This window comes from Castanea sativa, chromosome 11 (assembly GCF_040712315.1).
Source record: "Castanea sativa cultivar Marrone di Chiusa Pesio chromosome 11, ASM4071231v1".
NCBI classification, from domain to species: domain Eukaryota; kingdom Viridiplantae; phylum Streptophyta; class Magnoliopsida; order Fagales; family Fagaceae; genus Castanea; species Castanea sativa.
In genome coordinates this window covers 50052108-50073952 of record NC_134023.1, presented here as the reverse complement: position 1 = coordinate 50073952, position 21845 = coordinate 50052108, and the positions used below count along the sequence as shown (strand labels likewise).

Here is a 21845-nt window from a genome sequence, read left to right as displayed (position 1 = left end):
CTCTAGATTACATTTGATCAAAAATGCAGTAGTTGTGATTCTGAAAGTTACCCAATATTCCGTTGTACCATTTGTGAATTTGCTATGGACTTTAAATGTACCACACGACCACAAACCACAAGGTACAAACAACATGAGCATTCTTTTACTCTCTATTATACCGCTGAAGATGACTCTGAGGAATATTATTGTGATATTTGTGAAGAAGAACGAGACCCAAAGCATTGGTTCTACTATTGTGCAAATTGTAATTATCCTGCACATACCAAATGTATTCTTGGCAAAAACCCAAATCTCAAGTAACTCATATAATGGCCACTTATCTGGAGGTGCTTAAATATTTGTCTATCACCCACACACCTTTAATTCCATTGTGGAAATCAAAGGCCACCCTCAATGTAATAAATGCAATAGTTCTTGGGTAGAGCTAATCTATCAGTGTGCCCAATGTAATTTCTAGATGCACTATCATATAATTTCAAATATAAATTTTAATGAAACAATATACCATGTTCAATGAAAAAGTATACCATGTTCACAATAACAAATTACGTAAAAAAACTAACAAAATCTTTTTCCCCCTAAAATAAAACAAACAAGCATGCACAATTTGCATTTTTTACCAAATAATATTCTTACAGAACTTTTTTACAGTTATCAAAATATATGAATATCATGAATAGTACATAACTTATGTAAGAATTATACTATTCATCTAATTGTACATTTTTAAATATATCCATACATATGACTGAGTTACAAGCTAATTATTTTTTACAGAAAAGAAAAATGTTATTTTAATTTTTATTCTATACTAGACTTAGTCCACAGAATTTTTGGTGCATGAAATTTGTAATTTTTATTCTATACTAGAGTTTAATTTATTTTATTTACATTTGAGTTTAAGCTTAGTTTATTAGGATTGTTGTTTCGTACCAGCCAAATGGCCAAAACGATTAACGTATTGTCACATATATTAGATTTGGTTTTTAATTTTACAAGCAACTTACTAAATTCTTCATTGAACCTACCAATATTAATCTGGATGCTAGAAGTAACCTTGAGGTGAGTCATTTCTCTGTTTTTTTTTTTTTTTTTTTTTTTTTCCGTATATTTGGTTTTCTAAAAGTAACATCTTTAGCTCAGCTCTATCCAAAATGATCAATATTCAAGTCTTCTATGCTTGATATAGGATTTGAAGACACACAAAATTGTCACTACATCAGGTGCATGAATTTGTGTGTTTATCATTAGTTCTGCGCAACTAATTGTTGCATGTAGTTTTGGTTGTGGCGTGTTAGTGTACTCAAAAAAACAAATGGGCTTTGTCCCACATCGGGTGTGTGTCTCTGTGTGTGCGAATTTATTACTAGCTCCACGCTACTAACTGTTGTATGCAGTTTTGGTTATGGTGTGTTAGTGTTAAAAAAAAAAAAAAAAAAAAAAAATTTCACCAAGATTAAAGTCATTAAATAAAATCATATTACAACTTATGTACAATAAAGCTAGGTTTAATATCTAATATATATATATATATATATATATATATTTTATAAATGAATTGAGTAAAAATTTCATTGATCAACAAACATGTAAAGAAAGCACCAATTGCAGCAGACAAAAAAAAAAATTGCTGCAACCAAGAGCAGCTAACAAGAATCAAACACTGAAATATGGACTTTCAAAAATTGGGAAAGAGTCCTATTATTAATTAATTTTCATAATTCACATGAGTGATAAGACTCGGTTGAGTCCCAACAAGTGGTATCAAAGCTTGGTTAATTTAGTGGATGATAAAAGCCCTCTTTTGGATAGTGGCTGCATTTCACGTCTGGCATTTTACGCCTTTTTTTTTTTTTTTTTTTTACCAACGCCTCTTGCATTATTCATAAGACATGAATAGTGCATTAAAACAAATCTACAGTGTTTTCAACAGTGAACAGTAACCCAAAAATTATTTTTTGTATTGTTTTTAGTAATAACTTTTCAATTTTTAGCAAAATAAGTGGTTTCTAAACACACACTAAATATAAATTAAGATTTGTTTTTTTATAGAATAAAGTGTGAATTAAGATGGATGGAACATCTAGAGCCATTATATAATTAGTCTGCCCTAGTGGAATCTCGGAGAGGATTATGCTTCATACAAGTTTGGAATCTAGGCATACATGAGTATAAATTAAGTTAGGTAAGTGATTTATATCACTTCATATATCCACGTTCCAGTAGAAAGTAAAATAATAATAAAATAGAATAGTCTTTAGGAGAGGTGGCGAAGTGGTTGATAGCCTTTTTTCTTTTTTCTTTTTTTCAGTGAAAGTTTGCTTTGATAATGGTAGAACTATACCAAAAAAAAGGGGAAAATAGTGATTTAAGGCGGAGAATATTGGAAAATTTAAATACCCATTGTGACTTAGAAAGTTAATTGGGTATCTCAAGTCCTCTATATCATTTTTTGTGTAGAATAAAAAATTAATTTGATTTTTTTTTTGGGTTTTTTTTTTGGTTTTTGTGTGTGTGTGTGTGGGGAAGAAAATGCTATTTTTGGAGTGGAATGTAAATCAATTCATTGCCAAATAAATAATGTATTCCTTGTCACCACTACTTTGTAAAACAACCAATCTATCAACCACGTAACAATTTTTGTGCTTTTTATAGTATAAATGTTTAGACCTAAATACACTCATCCTTTAAAGTTTAGCCTATAAGTGATTTTTAGTTCCTAAAATTTAAAGCGATCAGTGTCAGTGCCTTAAATGCTGGAGTCAAAATGAAAATAGATGTGCCACCATCTTGTAGGGACTAAAACCAATTTTTTCCGGATTGCTCTATTATGGAAGTGAAGACTCCAAGCTTTGCTTCACATTCTTGGAAAAGTATTATGAAAGGGAGAGTTGTTATTAGAAAAGGTGGGCTTTGGAGAATTGGAGATGGAAGATCAATCAGTTTTTGGAGAGATAATTGGATTCCTGTCGAGCATAGGCCAAAGATTGTATCACCAATCCAAAATATGGACATAGGAATGAAGGTATGCCAGTTTATAGATAAGGAAAATGGGGTATGGAAGGACGAGTTGCTTGAACAATGCCTACTGGATTTTGAAGCAGTTGAGGTGAGAAAACTACCTCTCTGTCGCTCCCAACAAAGTGACATCTTAACCTGGGCTTTTAATGCAAATGGGGAGTATACCGTGAAGTTTGGATACCAGTTTTTATTGGCAGAAATTCACAGGCAACAACCGGGTCCCTTATGTTCCGATTCATTAAAACCATTGTGGCAGGCTATATGGCAACTGAAAGTACTTGGCAAAGTCAAAAATCTGGTTTGGAGAGCATGCCAAAACTCTCTTTCAACAAAGATGAATCTGGTGAAACGGCGGGTTATCACGGATGACAGATGTGAACTATGTAAAGACCAACAGGAAGATGTTCATCATGCCCTGTACCTTTGTCCGAAACTTGTTGAATTACAGCAAGAAGCCCCCCTATGGAATCATATCATTTATCCCACTTATAAAATATATATATATATATATATATATATATATATATATATATATATATATATATATCATTTTTTGCAGTCTTCCACATTCACTGCCAAACTGCCAATTCACACTGTTGAATGGGTGGCCATTTATTGGAATGGACCATTAACCTCCAATTATTGATCAAGATTTGTGTTATGTGTGAGTGTGTATGTTTAGGTATGTATTTATGTATGTTTGTACTTGGTTTGGGGTTCTTAAGATTTGGTCATACAATGAATTAGTAATCTTAATTATTAAAGATCAACTTGATCGTATGTGGTGAAAGATATGAAGTTTTGCTCTAAAATAGTATGGAGTCCATTGGCTTTTCTATGTAAGTCTGTTTTCTTTTATTAGGAAATTACTGACTTGGGAGACTTTGTTCCGACTCAGGAGCATGGACTGCGGCACTAAAATCTCTTCCACTTGCCAGCCAGGAGACGTGCAGCAATGGAGTTCTACCACAGCCAGATGAAGCTTAGGTTGTTGAATGAGAAGGACCCTGGTGTTTATCAACGTGCTGATTGGTTAGTTGATAAGTTGGGTACAAAAGTGCATTCTTACTTTTGGCTTGATGAGTACTCGGGGAAGGATAATTTTGCACGATATTGGAAAGATGAGTGGATGAGTGGCTTAACATCTTGGCACAAAGCATTGAAGATTCCAGACTCTGATGTTGTCATACAAGGTGGATGTGCAAAAGTTGCCGACCAGCTTGTTAAGGATAAAATATATGTTGTCTGGAATCCTGGTTCACAGTTTGGTATTTGCAATTGCACTTGGGCAGAAATGGGCAATACGTGTGAGCATATGTTCAAAGTTATTAATCTTTGTCGTAAACGAGGATCTACTGTAGGAGTGGCAATTTGTGTTCGCGTGTCGGGTTCGTGTCCTGTCAATTCATACGTATCCGATCATATTGGTCAACACTAACCTGACATGTTTATTACATGGGTCAAGATTCCTCAACCCTAACACAACCCATTTATTAAACGGATCAGTCGTGTCGACCTGTTAATCTGATTTTATCAAAATGAAGAAAAACATCTATGGAAAAAAAAGCAAATAAATATTTTAAATATAAAATTCAGAACTAATGAGTAATTATATCACAAATAATCATTCAAAACTAAAATATATCTCAATATCATAAATAATCAATCACAATACGTCAAAGAAAATAAATTACAATAACTAATGAGTTTATATACCTATAGTTTGAATGGTATATTGGTAAATTTTCATTTAATTAAATGGGTCAGACAGGTCAAATGGGTTCCATAGGTTCAACCCTAACCCAACCCGTTTATCAAACGGGTTCGTTGTGTCAACTCGAATATAGCACGAACTCATTAAGCCTCAACTCATAACCTGCTAATTTCGCGTTGTGTCGTGTCTAATTTTGCCACCCCTAATCTACTATCTACTATGCCATTTATCAGCATATTCCAGTACCACAAGGCATTGATTGGCATGCTACACTGCCCACCCCATGATTCTTTGATTCGTGATCATGCTATTTCTTTAGCAGGTTGTGTACAGAAGCAGTTGAATGTACTTGTTGATTTAGATAGTAGTCAGACTGCTTTAGGTCCCATTCAGAGTCAAACTGTAGATAACATAGAGCAAGAAACTGTTGAGATGGTTCTTACTAACCAAGATACAGAATTAGTAAAAGCAAGTAACTATATGAATGAGGATGTATCAGCTCATGATGAGAATTGTGGGGATGTAAATGATGCTCCTCGTGTTATTAGTGGTGATGTGTGTGATGAACTGAATGATTTGGCTACTAGCGGAAATCGCATCTCTGGTGAGAATGTTGGAGAAGAAATTCGTTGTGCCGAGATGGATGTTGAGCCATTGTCCATATGTATTTCCCCGCCTGGACTATATTCTGTTGATGAGGTTGTTGCAAGCAATGTCTTTTTAGAGAATGGAGACAGAGGCTTGGACAATACAAGAAGCAAGCATCTCCCATCCAAAGTTGATTCCAGTAATGTACATGAGTTTCAAGATAAAGATTGCGATGAAAATATGATGGATGTGGAGCCACTATCCATTGATTTTCCTGCATCAACTAGGGACTTTCTGGAGCAATGCACAGTGACCCATCAAGATGTTCTTGCAGATAATGCTCTTGAGTGTAACACCCCAGCCCATTAAACAAACAAACAAAAAAGGAAGGTCAAATTTTAAGCTCTCACGTGCCCACCTACACCAACTATTCTCCACCACATATTTCACAAAATAACTCCCTCACTCTTTGACCGGCCAACCCTCTTCATGTTATTGTGTTTCTTTTCTTTTCTTTCCACAAACACAACACATACTCCTCTCTCATAAACTCCCTCACTCTCCCATCGGGTTCCACTTCACACCACCATTTCTACCATCATTTTTCCAGCAAGATTACTGGAAAATCCTTAGAAAGCTCTAAGCATCTTCACCTTTTTTTATTTTAGGTAAAGATTTTTAATCTTTTTTATGGGTTTTATGCTTTTGCTTGAGGTCCTTTTAATCTAAGCTTTGATAATGATATTCATATAATTTATGAGCTTTAGAAGTGATATTCATGTGTTTATATGTATGGGTTTTGCCTTGGTGAATTTATTTGATGAGTGGGTTTATCTTTACTACTATTTAAAAAGTTTTTCTATTTGAGATCCTCATTTTTTTTGTTCAAAAATGCTGCTACATTCCTATGTTTGAGTAGAGACAAAACTATAGGACAATCTGATAAAAATATAACTCTAACTCCCACTAAAATATTGCCTAAAAAACGGAGCCACTTTTTTGTAGATTTTCAAATTTCTTTATTCACTTATAAATTAGATTCTCAAAATAAAAATTATATATATAAAATAAAAACATAGATTTTTTTTTTTATATATATACAGAATAGGACCACTAAAAATTATATACGAAGCGCGTGTGATGAGGCTAGTAGTTTTTACAATGGTGGTTATCTAAGTGGTGAAAATTTGGGGGTTTTGGCTTTTTAATGTGAAATAAATGGTGAATATAATTTTTATTGATTATTTGGAGTTAGTTAAATATTCAAATTGTTTGTTTTGGAGGATATTATGATTTTTGGCATCATGGGTACCTTGTTAATGTGGTGTAAACCCTGTAGGAAGTACTTAGAAGATGCTGAGGCTTTGATGTTAAAGATAATACATTGAATGGGTTAATTTTATAAATTGGAGCCTATGCCTTATGAATTAATTTGTTGAGAAACTTTAGAGTGAAATACATTATTTTTTTAGGTTAAATACTAGGCTTGCCTAATCAAAGTGCTTATTTGACAATTCCTAATTTGTAGCTAGATACAATTTCAAACTTTATGCTTATTGTGATAGGTTTGCTCGATATTGTTTAGGTTCTAGCTAATCTCCTTTGGAGCTTAGAGAGTTAAGCTTTTTGCAGGTTGCAAGGTAAGTAGCTTTTGATGAGATTTTTTTTTTTTTTTGGTCAAACACATTTTGGAAAGTTATTTGGGGAACTATGTTTTTCTCAAAAAGTATTGTGTTGTGACCTTATTATATATGATTATATATGGAAGCGCATCATGTTTAATATTGCATATGGGGAAATGCATGATTTGTTAGTATGAAAGAGATAAGCATCTTTGATATAATTCCTGTGAATGGAATTTATGGATTTATTGCATTATTTGCAAATTCTAAAGATGTTTTATCTTGACTTGTGATATTTGGGAAATTGATAAAAAATCTTATCCACAAGAAATTATTTTGGAAAATTTGAGAACTTTGTGAATATATTAGGTATTTCAAAAGTTTTTGTAAAACTACTTGAAATTGAACCGTGTTTTGATTTCATATAAACTGTGAGCTCTTCATGTTTTTACCCTTGGGCTGTGACATATGATTACCCGATGATTACCCAGCCAAGTGCCGTAGTCTTTGTGACATTGGTATCTTGGCACCTCGTCTTTGTGGTGGATTGATGTCTTTGTGGCATAATTGATGTCTTTGTGGCATAACTGATGTCTTTGTAGCATAATTAATGTCTTCGTGGTGTGGCATAATTGATGATTTGATGTCTTCATGGCATAACTGATTTCTTCGTGGCATAACAGATGTCTTTGTGGCATAGTTGATGTTTTTGTGGCATAACTTGATGCCTTTGTGGCATACCTAACGTCTTTATGGCGGTTTGTCATGTGACCTTGGGTTGGATTTTTAGGTTTTAAAATGATGTTTCGATAGCTCATAGTAAATAGTATGTAGTTTCATGTTGAAATACTTTGAGAAAGCTTAGTGCTACATTTTTTTTAATCATTCTTGTCATTTTATTAAGAAAAATGGATTTGCTGAATTTTCATGGAAATTTCCAAATTATAACATGTTTTGTAAAATGTTCATTATCATGAAACTTGTATTGTTTCTACCCCATTAATTATACTACTTACTCGGCTCTATCTCATCCCATTCTTTTACAAACTTTTTTAGAATAAGCAACGATCATTTTGAGACAGGTTTTGTGGCTAATAGTAGTTAGACTAACTACTAATGAAGGCTCGACTTTTGTGATGGAGATATTTAGATGATGTATATCCTAGAGTATGCTTGACTCATTCTTTTGTATATTATAGTGGTTATGACTTTATTCTCACTGATAGGACAAGTTGATGATATATAATTATATTTATTCAGACCTCCATTCTTTTATAGCCAATGATCCTTGTAATTATTGCATAGAGCTCTGACTTACTTTGGGAGTATATTTAATGAATTATTATGAATATTTTTTATGTTGGTACTTGGTATGGATTATTTGAATTGATTTGTCAAAAAGGAAAAATACAAAGGTACCTTTGAGTTTCTTTTCTCATGCTTTGAACCTTTTTGTATTTGGGGCGTGACATTGAGCCTACAGTTTCCAATACTCCTGATTCTGAACCCAAGACTTCCTCAGTTATATCCTTGCCCGTTTAGTCACAAGTGGTTGATATGATTGAAATTTCTGGTGTCATCAAGGAGAATGAAGGAATGGAATTGAAAAGTGGGAATGATAGCATGGATGAGAACCTACTCTCCACGGATAATGACGTCCAAGATGATGGTGTTCATGATAACATTTCAGATGATTCTGGTAATGGTCATGATGCAAAGGCAGTTGACAGCATTATGACTGAATAGTCAGAATTACCGCCAAGATGCTTATGGACAACACATTGCATTGAGGACAACCACTTCCACAAATTTCAGCTCATGAAACTGGTTTTTGTGAGAAACCCTTTTTAATTGCCGGCTCTTTTTAGATTAGGTGTAAATCTCAGAAGGGTGCTGGAAATAGAGACTCTGAAAATGAGATTATTTGCTAGCAATTAGTTGTTACCGGTGTCAATGGCACTGCTGGAGAGAACTATTTCATGGGGGACTTGGTGCATGCCTCTCCAGCAAGTAATGGCTGAAATTGGTGCTCCATCTCACACATTTTCTTCATAATATGTTGGCCATTATTGACAACTTCCTGGAGATCGTGTGTAACTATTAAGATATAAATTAGAAAAAAAGGCAGGGGTAAGAAAATGCCTCAGGTTTGACAAGATTGGGAAATATGACCACATTGTTAATATTGGCCTAAACTTATAATTGGCCACATTATCAATATATATATATAAAAAGTAAAAATATAAAATTGATCCTCTAACTTTTAGTTTTTGTCATTTCAATCTTTTAACTTTAAGTTTTGTTATTTAAGTTCTCTAACTTTTAATTTTTTTCAACATAGCCTTCTGTTAGAGCCCCATTAGTGTTTTCTGTTAAAGGCTCAAAACGACAGCATTTTTTTTTTTTTTTAATAATTTTAGAATTGAAGGAATTTTTTAAAAAGATGTAAAAAAAGAAAAAAAAAAAAAAAAAAAAAAAAAAAAGAACCAGGGACTGGGACTGGGACTGGAAGAGAACCATGACTTGCAGGCTTTCTAAACGTGAGAAACACATTGGACATCCGAACGGTGGCCAATCGTTACGCCACACAACTGCAACTATGTTTCTCCCAAAGATCAACCTCTTCATAGATCGAACCACCCATGCCCATATGATAGCTTCTGGGTTCAAGCCATGTGGCACATCCTCAACCGTCCGATGGATATCTATTGCAAATCATCCAATATTGCTTATGCTCTCCACCTGTTCAACAAAGTTCCCAAACCAGATATAGGGGCAAGAACAACGATGATTGCTCTCTACTGCGGGGAATCTAAAGTTGGCTCAAGAAGTATTTGGTGGAACCCCACTCAGCACGCGAGACACAGTTTTTTTTTTTTTTTTTTTTTTTTTTTTTTTTTTTTTTTTTTTTAAGCTGTTTTTTAGAATTACTTTAATTCTGAAAATTATTATAAAAAAAAAAAAACCAAAACGGCGTCGTTTTGAGCCCTTAGCGGAAAATACTAACGGAGCTTTAATAGAATACTAAATTGAAATTTTTTTAAAGTTAGAGGATTGAAATAACAAAACTAAAAGTTAAAAGACTGAAATAACAAAAGCTAAAAGTTAGAGGATCAATTTTGAATTTTTGGCCTATATAAAAGCAGAGACCTCATGTGGGAGAGCATGAGATTTTGCCAAGTGGTGCATTGTATAACATTTTTTTTCATTTAAGCTTCCACCTCATTCAAATTTAGCATTTATGTCAGATACATTTATTTCAATGTATTAATATAATTCAAAAAATTTGTATACATTTATAACTTTAAATGTTTTTGATAGATACGAATGGATCTAAAAAGTTATGGAAAAAGTACGAATTAAGAAAACTTTTCAGTTTTCTACATAAGCTAATTTCAATGCAAAATTGTAAGAGTTAGATTCAACGAATTGAGTAATATGATTATTTGTCTTCACTTTTATCCAATATAAATCTCCATTTCCTTTGGACTTAAAAATTAAACTTCCATAATTCCTCTCACAATATTTTTGGTTCCCTTCTAAAAGGTATGTTAATTTCCAAAATATTATTTTTGTCTTATATATTTTGTTTATATTTTATGTATAAATTTTTACTGATGTAGCATTCTAATGTGTTTAGGCTAATTTTTTCATATTATGTGCCAATTGAGATTTTTGGTTTTCCATATGATGTATATAATTGGTAAGGATTTGTAGTATTTGTACTATTTTTGGTATTTTGGTTGCTTTTAGTTCTATTAAGATTTGAAGATTAAATTGTGATATTATTGTATCACTATGGCATTATTTTTTCTGTTATTGTATCATCAAAATTCTAGCTATTTTTATAACTAATTGATTAAGATATCATTTTATCAATTTTCTCTCTATTATAATTACGATCTTTGAAAATCAAACTTTTATTTAATCAAAATGTTAATGTGCCTTAATTTTATCTCATATCAATTTTGAAATCAATGAAAAGCTACTTTTATTGACATAAAAATTGTAGGTGTTGATATAGAGACTTTAGTGGCATAAGAAATGTAGAAATTAACACTATAGAATCTATATATAAAGCATAAATCATACAAGAAAGACACCTAGAAATCAACAGTTTATAGGTGATAATGTGAACTATGATTTAATAACATCTATTGGTTGCATGAATTTGAGGAATTTTTTCCCCCAATGTATTTAGTTTGAATTTCGTTTTACTACAAAACTTCAAAGACTATGACTAATAATAATAGTATTCCTGAATAGGTCATAAATAACTTCTTAGAAAATTTATCAAAATGCATTGCGCATGGCGTGGGATATCAGTTAGTTTTTTATTTTTATTTTTTTAATACTAGTGTTTTGGATATCTTGTATCATTTCTGCCTTTTAACACAAAATCCATTGTTGTCAAACAAGCATATTTCCTGTATTGGGAAGAAATAATTTCTTTGCCTTCTTTGCTAGTTTATTTACACACTGCTTTTCTGTAGAAAAACACTAGAAATTGTACACTGCCTAACTGGAAAATTGTTTGTCTTTAGAAAATTCGAAAGGTGTATGTTAGGTTCTAAAAGTTTAGAATAATTAGCAAATCGTGAACACAAACTTGTCTAAATATAGATCTTAGAGTCTATAAGTATTATTAGACAATGTTCAAGGTGATGCAAGTCAAGATTCAAGAATATACAAGTTCCAAAAAGAAGAGTTCAGAAACTGCCTATTCTACCGATCAAAAGACAGACTCAATCGATCAAAACACGTATCTACAGAATTTTAAGTCGGTCTGAACAGTAGTTCAAGCCTAAAAAGGATTAGGGTTTCAGATGTACTTCTTCTAGTATATAAAGGAAACCCTAAGCACGTTTTTAATAAGGCTTTTCAAAGAGAAAAGAGTGTGCCTCCTTTGTATCTAGGGTTTTGTACCAAAAAAGCTCTCTCATGTCTTCTACCAGTGTTATTCTTTGAAGAATCTCAAGATCCGGTGTTGTAGAAGTTACTGCCTTCTCTAGTCATCAAAGGTGCTGATGATCTAAACCTTCAAAGGTGGTCTTAGAGTCACAAACAGAAGAGTTTGTGTTGATAAAACTTTGAGTGGAGTCTCAAAGTTATAAGTGTGGGTGCTTATGATGCAAAAGCCTAATAAGGAAGGAGCTCATGGATTCGAAGCTTGTAGGTGGTCATATCAGTAAGTTCTATATGTGATAGCAATATGATGTTAGTGGTCTAAATTTTATTGTAAACTTCAATTCTCTATAGTGGAAATGATTTTTACCTTGAGGATGGCTAGGTTAAATCATCTCCAGGTTTTTTACCGGTTTGGTTTTCTTGTGTGATCATATCATTGTGTTCTTTATTTTTCACTGCTTTACATGATATGATATTATTGTGTTAACCTAGATCTAAATAATTTATCTAAGTAATCACTTGAATAAATAAGTAGGTTAAACAACTTATGTTAAGGGGTCTAAAAACAAACAGTGTACTCCACTTATTTGGAATGACAACCACAAGAAACTTTGACATAAATAAATCTAGTAGTAAGTGTTGGTTCTCTTAAAGCATGTTTGGCATTGAAATCAGTTTTTAGTTTTTATATATAATTTTTTAAAACCTTTTTTTTTTCTTCTTGCATTTTTTACTTTTTCAAATTCTTTTTCAAGGTACAAGTATACTTTAGTACACTTTCAGCAAAAATCTAAATAACTTGTTTTTGCTACTATTCATAGATCTCATTGCACTTTTTAGTACTATTCAAGAGTCTAACTGTACTATGTAGTTAATTTTTAGCTTTTTTCTATAGTAATACTTTCAACAAAAAGTTTTCAATTTCAGTTAAATAAGTTTTCATTACTTATTTATTTAATAAAAATTTGTGTAAGTATAATTGTGTGTGTGTGTGTGTATAATAAAATAAAATAAAAAGTGAAAGTTCTAAAAAGTTGTGTTTAAAAAAAAAAAAAAACCCTGTTAAAACTAATTGGTAAATGAAGTTATTTTTTCAAAATTAAAATTAATATTTAAGAGGTTTATTTTAATTTTCAATAAAGTTATCATAACACGTGAATAAAGCATAAAATATGTAACATATATCATGCAAATGCTCAATTTGAATTGATAGCTTATAAATATTTCATTTACTCAGTAATATATTCTTCAATTTTATAAAAAATATAGTATCTAAAGAATTTATGATTTATTCAATTATTTAAAAAAAAATTGTATCTAAAAAACATTTATGTTGTTAAAAAAATCAAAAGTATGAAATTGAATCAAGAAATTTTCTATAATTTTATTTGATCTTTTAAATTTTCCAATCTATATATATATATATTAATAGCTAAAACTTAGAGAAAATCCAATTAGATTTAAATTGGAGTTTAATTTTGTGCCACGTGTCTCATCTAATTTTTAAATTTGTGTGTTAAGTGAATTATTAGATGCAAAAATCAAAAAGTGTAAATTTAATTAGATTCTAAATTGAATTTTAATTGGAGTTTATTTTGTGTCATATGTCTCATCTTTTTTTCTTTTTCTTTTTTTGTGGCAAGTGAATTATTAAGGTGCGAAAACTAAAGAGTCTGGATCCAATTAGATTCTATATAATAAAAAACCATTACATATTTTAGAAAATCATGGCTTAAAAAATTTGTAAGTATGACATTATCATATCATTTCAATGCTATTTTGGTGTTCATTTTTAGAAGCTAGCCTCATGAAACTTTTGGTTGTATCCAAAGTTTACAAATGCATAATATTAGTAGACAAACATGTAAATCTCAAATTGGAATGATTGGAAAATCATAACACTAAACCCAAAAAAAAAAAATTATACCATCAAATTGGTAACTTATTCAATTTTAGATCAAATGTAGCATCCAAAACAAAATTTATACCATCAAATTGGTAACTTATTCATAAATTGTTTTTGTTATTTATTTTTTTTGGTTTTCTTGGTGTGGAAAAAAAATACTATTCCTTAAAGTGGAAGAAAAGATTATTCATTATTAAATAAATAATAAAATAGGAAGTCTTACAAATAAAAAATAATGCAAAGGATGTTTTGGCCCAAGAGTTCTTTCCTTAAAATTGAGGTTGAAATGAAGAGAGAGGGAAATGTGGAAAAAGAAAAACACAAGACTACGTTGTTTTAGAGGGAGTTGACTGAATTAAACGAATTTGAAATCACATAACAGAATTGAAATTTAGGCAATATTAGATAGTGTAATTTTAAGTCGATGGGGTTGATGGGTTTTAGATACTTTTGTGAGTTAATGGGCTGGTTGTTTTTCAATGTAGGTGGTGTCATTATCATACCCACACATTAATTCATCTATGTACAAAGCCCATTAACACCCAGTTGAAAACCCAACAAAAAGACAGACCCCATCCCCCAAGTTTAGCCCATACAGAGAAAAGGGAAAGCAAAGAATGTGCAACAAATTTTAGATAGACTGAAAAGAGAGTTAGGGGTAGAGCAAGACTGCAACTGCAAGAGCTAAAGCTGGAGAGGGCAAAGTTGAAGTTGGATCGCAGATGGAGGAGAACGAAGGTGGTGGTGGTGGGACTGGGACTAGGACCTACAGCCACATCTGGTGGGCCCTAGCTAGTGCTGCCCAGTTGGGGTGGGGCATATCTTCCTTCAAAAGAGGCCACGCTGGCAACTCCCACTTATGCCTTTCAAAGCCTTCTCCGTCGCCTCCCTCTTCGTCGGCGCCACCACCACCGCCGCCGTTTCCGTCCTCCACGTCTCCGGCATCCACAAGATCCGCTTCTCTCTCTCTGGCATTTTAGGGGCTTTTTAGTCTTTCCAATATCAAGTCAAGGCTGTAAAATAGTGTCAAATAACTTAAGTAAATAATTCATACACTATTTATGAGAAAAAAAGAATCATAGGAAACTGCTACATAAACCACTTTCATTACGAACAACTAAGGAGTATTGGTCGTTGCTTTTTTTTTATTTTTAAAAGAGAAATTCCATTAAAACCAGCAATTGAACTACAACAATGCACAGAAAGCAACCCAGCTACAAGCAGTCTAAATGTATCAAATTTCTCATGATAGGGGGAGACACGCCCCTCCACACCTGGTTAACATTATCACTTCTAGCAAACCTGGCCAGCTCATGTGCAACCTTGTTGAAGTCCCTTTTCAGGTGCCATATCTGCCAACTGCTAAACTCATCAAGGGAACTCAAAATACCATTGACAATGTGGCTGAAACCTCCACTAGAATCCTTGGACCAAATGCTATTAACCACTGATAGTGAATCTGATTCAATAATAATCTGTTGAAGGTCCAACTCCTTTGCAAGAAGAATCCCTGCCTCAATTGCTAGAGCTTCGGTCTCTTCCACAGTAAATCTCCCTGGGAGAACACGACAAAGTGCAGCAACAGTTACTCCCCTATAGTCTCTTATAATCACCCCTATACTCGACCGCCTCCCATCATCTACAGTGGCCCAATCAGAATTGATTTTGAACATCCCAGCTGGAGGCTTTTTCCAACTAATCTCACATGACGAAGACCCTAACCAACTAAACTTTGCAGCTTCCTTAAAGTCTTCAAGCATACTAGTTGCAAGATTCCAGACTTACTTAGCCCCCTGGCTGACCGATTCGAACACCCTCAGATTTCTATTATGTTAGACAACCCAAGCTACCACAAACAACAACTCCATATCTCTAGGGGTGCCAACATTTAGCATTTTTAAAGCCATATCAGGGAAATCCAACATTTCAGCTCCAACGATAGTTTGACACTCCTTCCACTGGTTCCATATTCCCTTCACAACACTGTAATAAAAGAGAGCATGGCCAATAGATTCAGCCTCCAAACCACACACAAGGCACATTCCATCCGTATTCACCCCTTTTCTCCTTAAATTTAACATAGTTGGCAGGGCATTAGCACAAGCTTTCCAGGTGAAGGTTCTAATTTTTGGGGGAATTTTTAACTACCAAATCCGCTTCCAAAGGGGAGTTCTAGGGTCACCATGAGAGCACTCACCCTTTTCGGATGGATTTATTACAATAAGGGCAACATAATACGCACTTTTTACAGAAAATTCTCCCTTTTTGTTTCCCACCCAAATTATTTTATCCTCAGGAAGATTATAGCTCAACGGAATATTGAGGATTGTTTCGACCTCAAAAGGAAGGAATAAAGACTTTAACGTATCAACCTTCCATCTTCTAGAATCCTCATCAATAAAGGCCGAAACCATAGGATAGTCATCAAAAGGCCGAGGAGGAGAAATTACCTTATAGGTTGTTGGGGTGGGGAGCCACTTATCCTCCCAAATATGAATGAGCCTTCCATTGCCAACCCTTCATCAGGTACCCTTCCGGATCACCTCTAGGCCATTAAAAATGCTCCTCCATGTATATGACAGACTACAGCCAAGCTTTGAGCTTAAAATGTCTCCATTTGGGTAGTATCTGGCTTTAAAGACTTTGGCACAGAGGGAGTCTAGGTTTGACAAGAGTCTCCAACCTTTGCTTGGCAAGCATTGCTAGGTTGAAAGCTTGGAAATCCCGAAAACCCATTCCATCATTTGACTTTGCTTTGCACATTTTCTCCCAACTCACCCAAGCAATTTTCCTCTCTTCTTTTCTTTTCCCCCACTAGAAATTTCTTATCATCCCTTCAATCTCCTTACACAAGCCTTTCGGGATTAGGAAGCAACTCATAGTATAGGTGGGAACCGCTTGCGCTACCGCCTTTATCAAGATCTCCTTTCCTCCTATGGACAGTAATTTCCCTTTCCATCCCGCTAATTTCCTTCCAACTTTTTCCTTCACTTCCACAAACACTTCGGTTTTTGATCTTCCAATAATGGATGGGAGCCCCAGATATTTACCATGCCCAGTATCTGGCATTGGACCCAGGATGTTCAACACTTCACACCTTTTTTCCAGAAGGGTGTTATGACTAAAGAAAATTGAGGATTTCTCAGCATTAACTTTCTAGCCAGAGGCAGCTTCGTAAAGCTCCAGGATCTCGATGAGTTTATGGCATTCTTGCTCGGTGGCTTTGCAAAACAAAAGACTGTCATTTGCAAAAAATAAATGAGTAACCATAGGACTTCCTCTACAAATAGAGACCCCACTCAACATCTGATTCCTTACTGCATCCTTAATTAAAGCTGAGAATTTGTTAGGATCATTGTGTAGCTGTTGTAATTCATTGTAATTCAATTATAACTCAGTATAGTTAGTAAGGGAGGGTTAGTTAGAACCATGGTTAGTAAAGGGAGGTCAAGGGAGTTAATTGGTAGTTAGAGGGAGTTAAGTGGTAGTTTGTTAAGGCAACAGATCAGATATAAGAGTACGGGTCAGACATAAGGGTCTTTTAAGCAATTGGTTAATAAATCTCTCATTCTTTTGTATCTTCTACACACTCTCTCTCTCTCTAACTTCTCCCTTATTCTGGAGACCTAGCTGTTCTCTAATTCAGCTAATCCCTAATCCAAATCACTTTCAGTCCTTGCAGAATTCGTCTGCACATAACAGGAACAAGTAAGGAGATAAGGGGTCCCCTTGTAGGGAAAATACATCCATGAACCGTTCCATTATTTGCATATTTACTTTACTACTTGTGTAAGATAGGTCTTAAACAATCTTCAATGTGTCTCCTTCAAAATTCGTATGATAGAAACCCCAATTAGGATGCTTCAGAGTCCTTAGTAATTTAATGATAGGTTTTGTAAAAGGGTGAAACTTAGTTACAATTCCTTATGTACGCTACATTAAATTCCTCAATTAAATTCAAGCACAGGGTTGTATTGACTAATGAAGCATAACTAGTGTAATGTGTTTTAAATTTTTAATTTAATTGGGAAATGTAATGTACCTATGTTTTACCCTCAAAAAATCTTTTTATATCTATTTTGAAATGGGCAGGTTAGATTTTTTTTTTTTTTTGGCCACATCGTCAATAATTTAAATTGAACCAAAATGGTAATATTCAATGTTTGTTTAAATGTTGCTGATGTGACGAAATTTAGTTCACTTATTTCAATATGAATGGATAGGATTTTAGAAATTTTATGGTGGAGTTCCCTTAAGTGCTCTAGAGGATGGATCCGTAGAAACACAGCCTGAGAAAAAAATCAAATGAACTTGTCTGTTCATTTGTCAACACTGTTTAATTTGAGTATGTTGATCATTGAATAAATTGAAAGAGGAAAAAGAAAAACATTTGATGTGATTTTGGTCTTCTGTTAGTTGCAAAAAGTGTTTATTAATCACAGGTACTTCTAGGGTTCTAGTCCTAATTCAGGCTTTAGTTAAAAAAGGTTGTCAGTGCGTCCTAGTGGTAACTTGCCCTTGTCATGATAAGCATTGAACAAAACAGATATTCTTTCCTCATATTTTCTAGAAATAGAATTTCTTTGTTTAGTGTCTACCTATTGTTTGATCTATTTAGTTGTTAACCAGTATCTGGTGATGCTGGTAACAGAATAAGTCATCTAATTTGTTATTTGAAGTTGAGTTGAGTACTTTCCCCCAACTTTATTTTTTTTTTCAAATATGAGTGATTTTAGCCATGTGAGCTCTATTTTACTTTTATTGGTTCTGAATTTTGAACCTCCTAACTGGAATTTTACTTTGTTGGTGTGTCATTACTTGGAAGGGATTGTGTTTCAAATTTTCAATTATATCTTTGCTCCATTGCTTTGAGTTAAATTTTGGGTGTAAAAAGATGATGTTCTCTTTCTTTTGGCAGATGTTAGAGATAATATCTTAAACTTTTATTTCTTTTGTCTCTTCTCTTTTTCTTCTTCCAACCTCCCGGCAGTTAGAGTCAAGTACTTTTACCTCTTTTTTTCACCCTAAATTTCTACTTTTTCTATTCTCATCTCCAAACATACTTCAAACCCTCTATGATGTCAGCCAAAATCCTAATTTTTAATTCTATACTAAGCTGATATTTTTTTGGCAGACAAATTGCTACTATGAGTTCAACAATTTATCAGCTATGATAATTGATCAATATATCATTGTGCATCTTTTCCACCTCATTATCACTAATTCTATAGGGATTATGAAACTTACTTCACTTGTTGTTTGGCTGTTTGTAATGGATAATAATTTTTCATTTGACAATGTTTGAAGATCTTATTGCTAATCACAAGAAAAGAGTAAAAGGGAGGGGGGACTAACAATAATAATAATTAATTTCTAGTGAGATCTAGCTCAAATGGAACCTCCTTGTAAGAGCAAGGTGGAGGGTAAACTTGTTGATGTAAGACCTACCAAGTTAGTATGTAACTTACCAATAAAAAAATAATATTAATAACTAATATTTTATTTTTATTATTATTATTATATCCATGTTTACTCCCGCGCCGTAGTGGACTTTGAAGGCCAAAATGGCCAAATACCACAATTTTCAGAAATTTGTAGCAAGAAAACACTGTTTCAAAACTAAATATGGAAATACTACTTTTCTGGAACTCGAGTTTCAGAAACTCGAGTTTAAATGGTACTCGAGTTTATGAAACTTGAGTTCCTCATCAGTTTTGCCACCGTGGCACTGCTAAGCTGGAATTTATGCGATTAAAAAAAATAATGTGGTACTCGAGCTTGGTAAACTTGAGTTCCATGCAACACAGTACTCGAGTATACCAGGCTCGAGTACCTATTATAAAAAAATTTATGTTTATGTTTATTACTATGGTACTCGAGCTCACCAAGCTCGAGTACCTTGTAAGGAACTCGAGTTTATCAAACTCAAGTTCCTAATAATCTTTTTTTTTTTTGGGTAATCGACAAATAAACATAAACATAACAATAAGTAGCTTTTTTATGTTTTTATTTATTTAAATATAAGCATTGTAAAATATAGAGATTTTAATTTCAAAATATGAATTAATTTCTACATTAATTAAAATTGTTCATTGTTTTCTCATAAAAATTGTTCACTGTTTTTCGCATAAACTATTTCTAGCATTCTGCATAAAATTATATTATGTTTAGCATTATTTAAAAAATTGTTCACTCTCTTTTCTGCGTAAATTATTCTGTGTTCACTATTTAAAAAATTGTTCACTGTTTTCTCTTAAAACACCTAGTGAAATTGTGTTTTCTAAATTTAAATGCCAATCTGAATGCTTTTTCATGTTTGAATTTTACAATAATCGAATCTATTTTTCTGCTTTGATAAAATCTATTTCTACATTAATAAAATTTGCTTTCTGCACATCATGTTTACTGTATATTCGAATCTACTTACTACATTCATAAAATTTGTTTTCTGCATTAATTAAAACTATTCATTGTTTTCTCATAAAAATTGTTCATTGTTTTCTGCATAAACTGTTTCTAGTATTCTGCATAAAATTATTTCTGTTCAGTATTATTAAAAAAATTGTTCTCTCTTTTCTGCATAAATTATTCTCTGTTCACTACATAAATTGCTCACTATCACATAGATAGAATCATGGTAGAATTTATAAAGTTTTTGAATTCCAATTACCCTAATCATCATGGCTACTCTTATACCACTACTCAGAAAGAGCACAAAGGTGTACAGAAAAAAGTTTGTTTTATTATATATGCTTTAAATTTTAAAGATGATTTTCTTATAAAACATTTTAAAAGGACTTTACAAAAGGACATTGACAGAAAGGCTTTGGAATTACATCTTGTTAACACCAGTGCATTTATTGAAGCATCCGGTTGTCAAAGACAGAATCATAGTCTCCGAAACAGTGTTTTTTTGCTACAAATTTCTGAAAATTGTGGTATTTGACCATTTTGGCTGGGCTTTGAACCCAGTTACCATTTGAACTAGAGCACATTGGCATAATAATTAATCTCTCACTATATCTAAAAGTGAAGAACTTTTCTCAAGCGAGTGTTTGGTTTATTTATTAATTATTGTTTCCTTCGCCACCCTCTGTGTTTGTGTCAGCTGTCAGCTTGTGTCTATGCATGTCTAAAGTTCCTTCTTTTCATTTATGGGATGGAGAGTGGCATTTATAAAGAAATATAAGTGTTTCTATTCTCATATATGACCTTTTAAAGGTAGCAAAGTCGACATAATTATCCTTTTGAATTGTATTTTGAATCCTTGAAAATGTGCTCAATGTTGTATATCTTATATAGGAGGAAGACCTCCTGGAAGTGGGTGCAAATATAAGAACTGGACTTGGAGTTTGTCCAAGAGCATGAGATGAATAAGTTACTTCTCGTCTACATAAATTGGAATATTTTTGTTATTTTTTAGGCACTGAGTTTTATTTCTGAGAATGATTGTAGCTTTGTCTGGCCATCTTCTTTGAAGATCATTGTCTATATTTTTTAATGAAAACAAATTCATTTACAGAAAATGGATATCATGCATGCGTAAAAGCACACTCATGGTTACACTTTTCTGTTTCTTTTCAAAGAGAAGCTAGCAGAGGATTTTTCTATTATTAAGAACCGTCCTTGCTTCTCTCAAACCAAAAGTAATATGTTGTGTGCTCTTTGTCCATGATGAACAAATGGGTGAGAAATTTCCTGTATGCTTGGGTTTCCTTTTCTTTTTCTTAGATAATCCATGATAAGAAGCTTGCTACCACTGATTACATTGAGTTAATATCTAGATTTAAATTCTATAAGGATTTAGTGTAAAACCATATGGTTACACCCTCCAATAATGTTTGTGCAGGATAAAAATTAGGAGTTAGGTGACAGCGAGAGTAAAAGTATGTTTGGAGGTAAGTACTAGGGATAACAATTTAGATCCGACCCGCGGATACCTGGCCCGGCCCGACCATAATGGGCTGGATTTTACCCGGCCCGATAAAGAATAGGGTCGGGTATGGGTTTTTTAAAAAAAAAAACCCGAAGTGGGTTCGGGTCGAGTCCAGATTTTATCAAAAAAATTTGAAACCCAGACCGG

General features: G+C 33.2%; 1 protein-coding gene across 1 annotated transcript; it reads right to left on the bottom strand.

Moving 5' to 3' along the window:
- Positions 1-14930: 14930 nt before the first annotated feature.
- LOC142616661 (uncharacterized) lies at positions 14931-15522 on the bottom strand. The gene is made up of 2 exons (XM_075789464.1): positions 15037-15522; positions 14931-14948 (listed from the first exon to the last, which is right to left on the bottom strand). The coding sequence occupies exons 1-2, from the start codon at positions 15520-15522 to the stop codon at positions 14931-14933; spliced, it is 504 nt and encodes a 167-aa protein (XP_075645579.1).
- Positions 15523-21845: the final 6323 nt, after the last annotated feature.

Coding starts and splice junctions, on each gene's coding strand:
- LOC142616661 (XM_075789464.1), bottom strand. CDS start 15,522: ATGCTTGAAGACTTTAAGGAAGCTGCAAAGTTTAGTTGGTTAGGGTCT.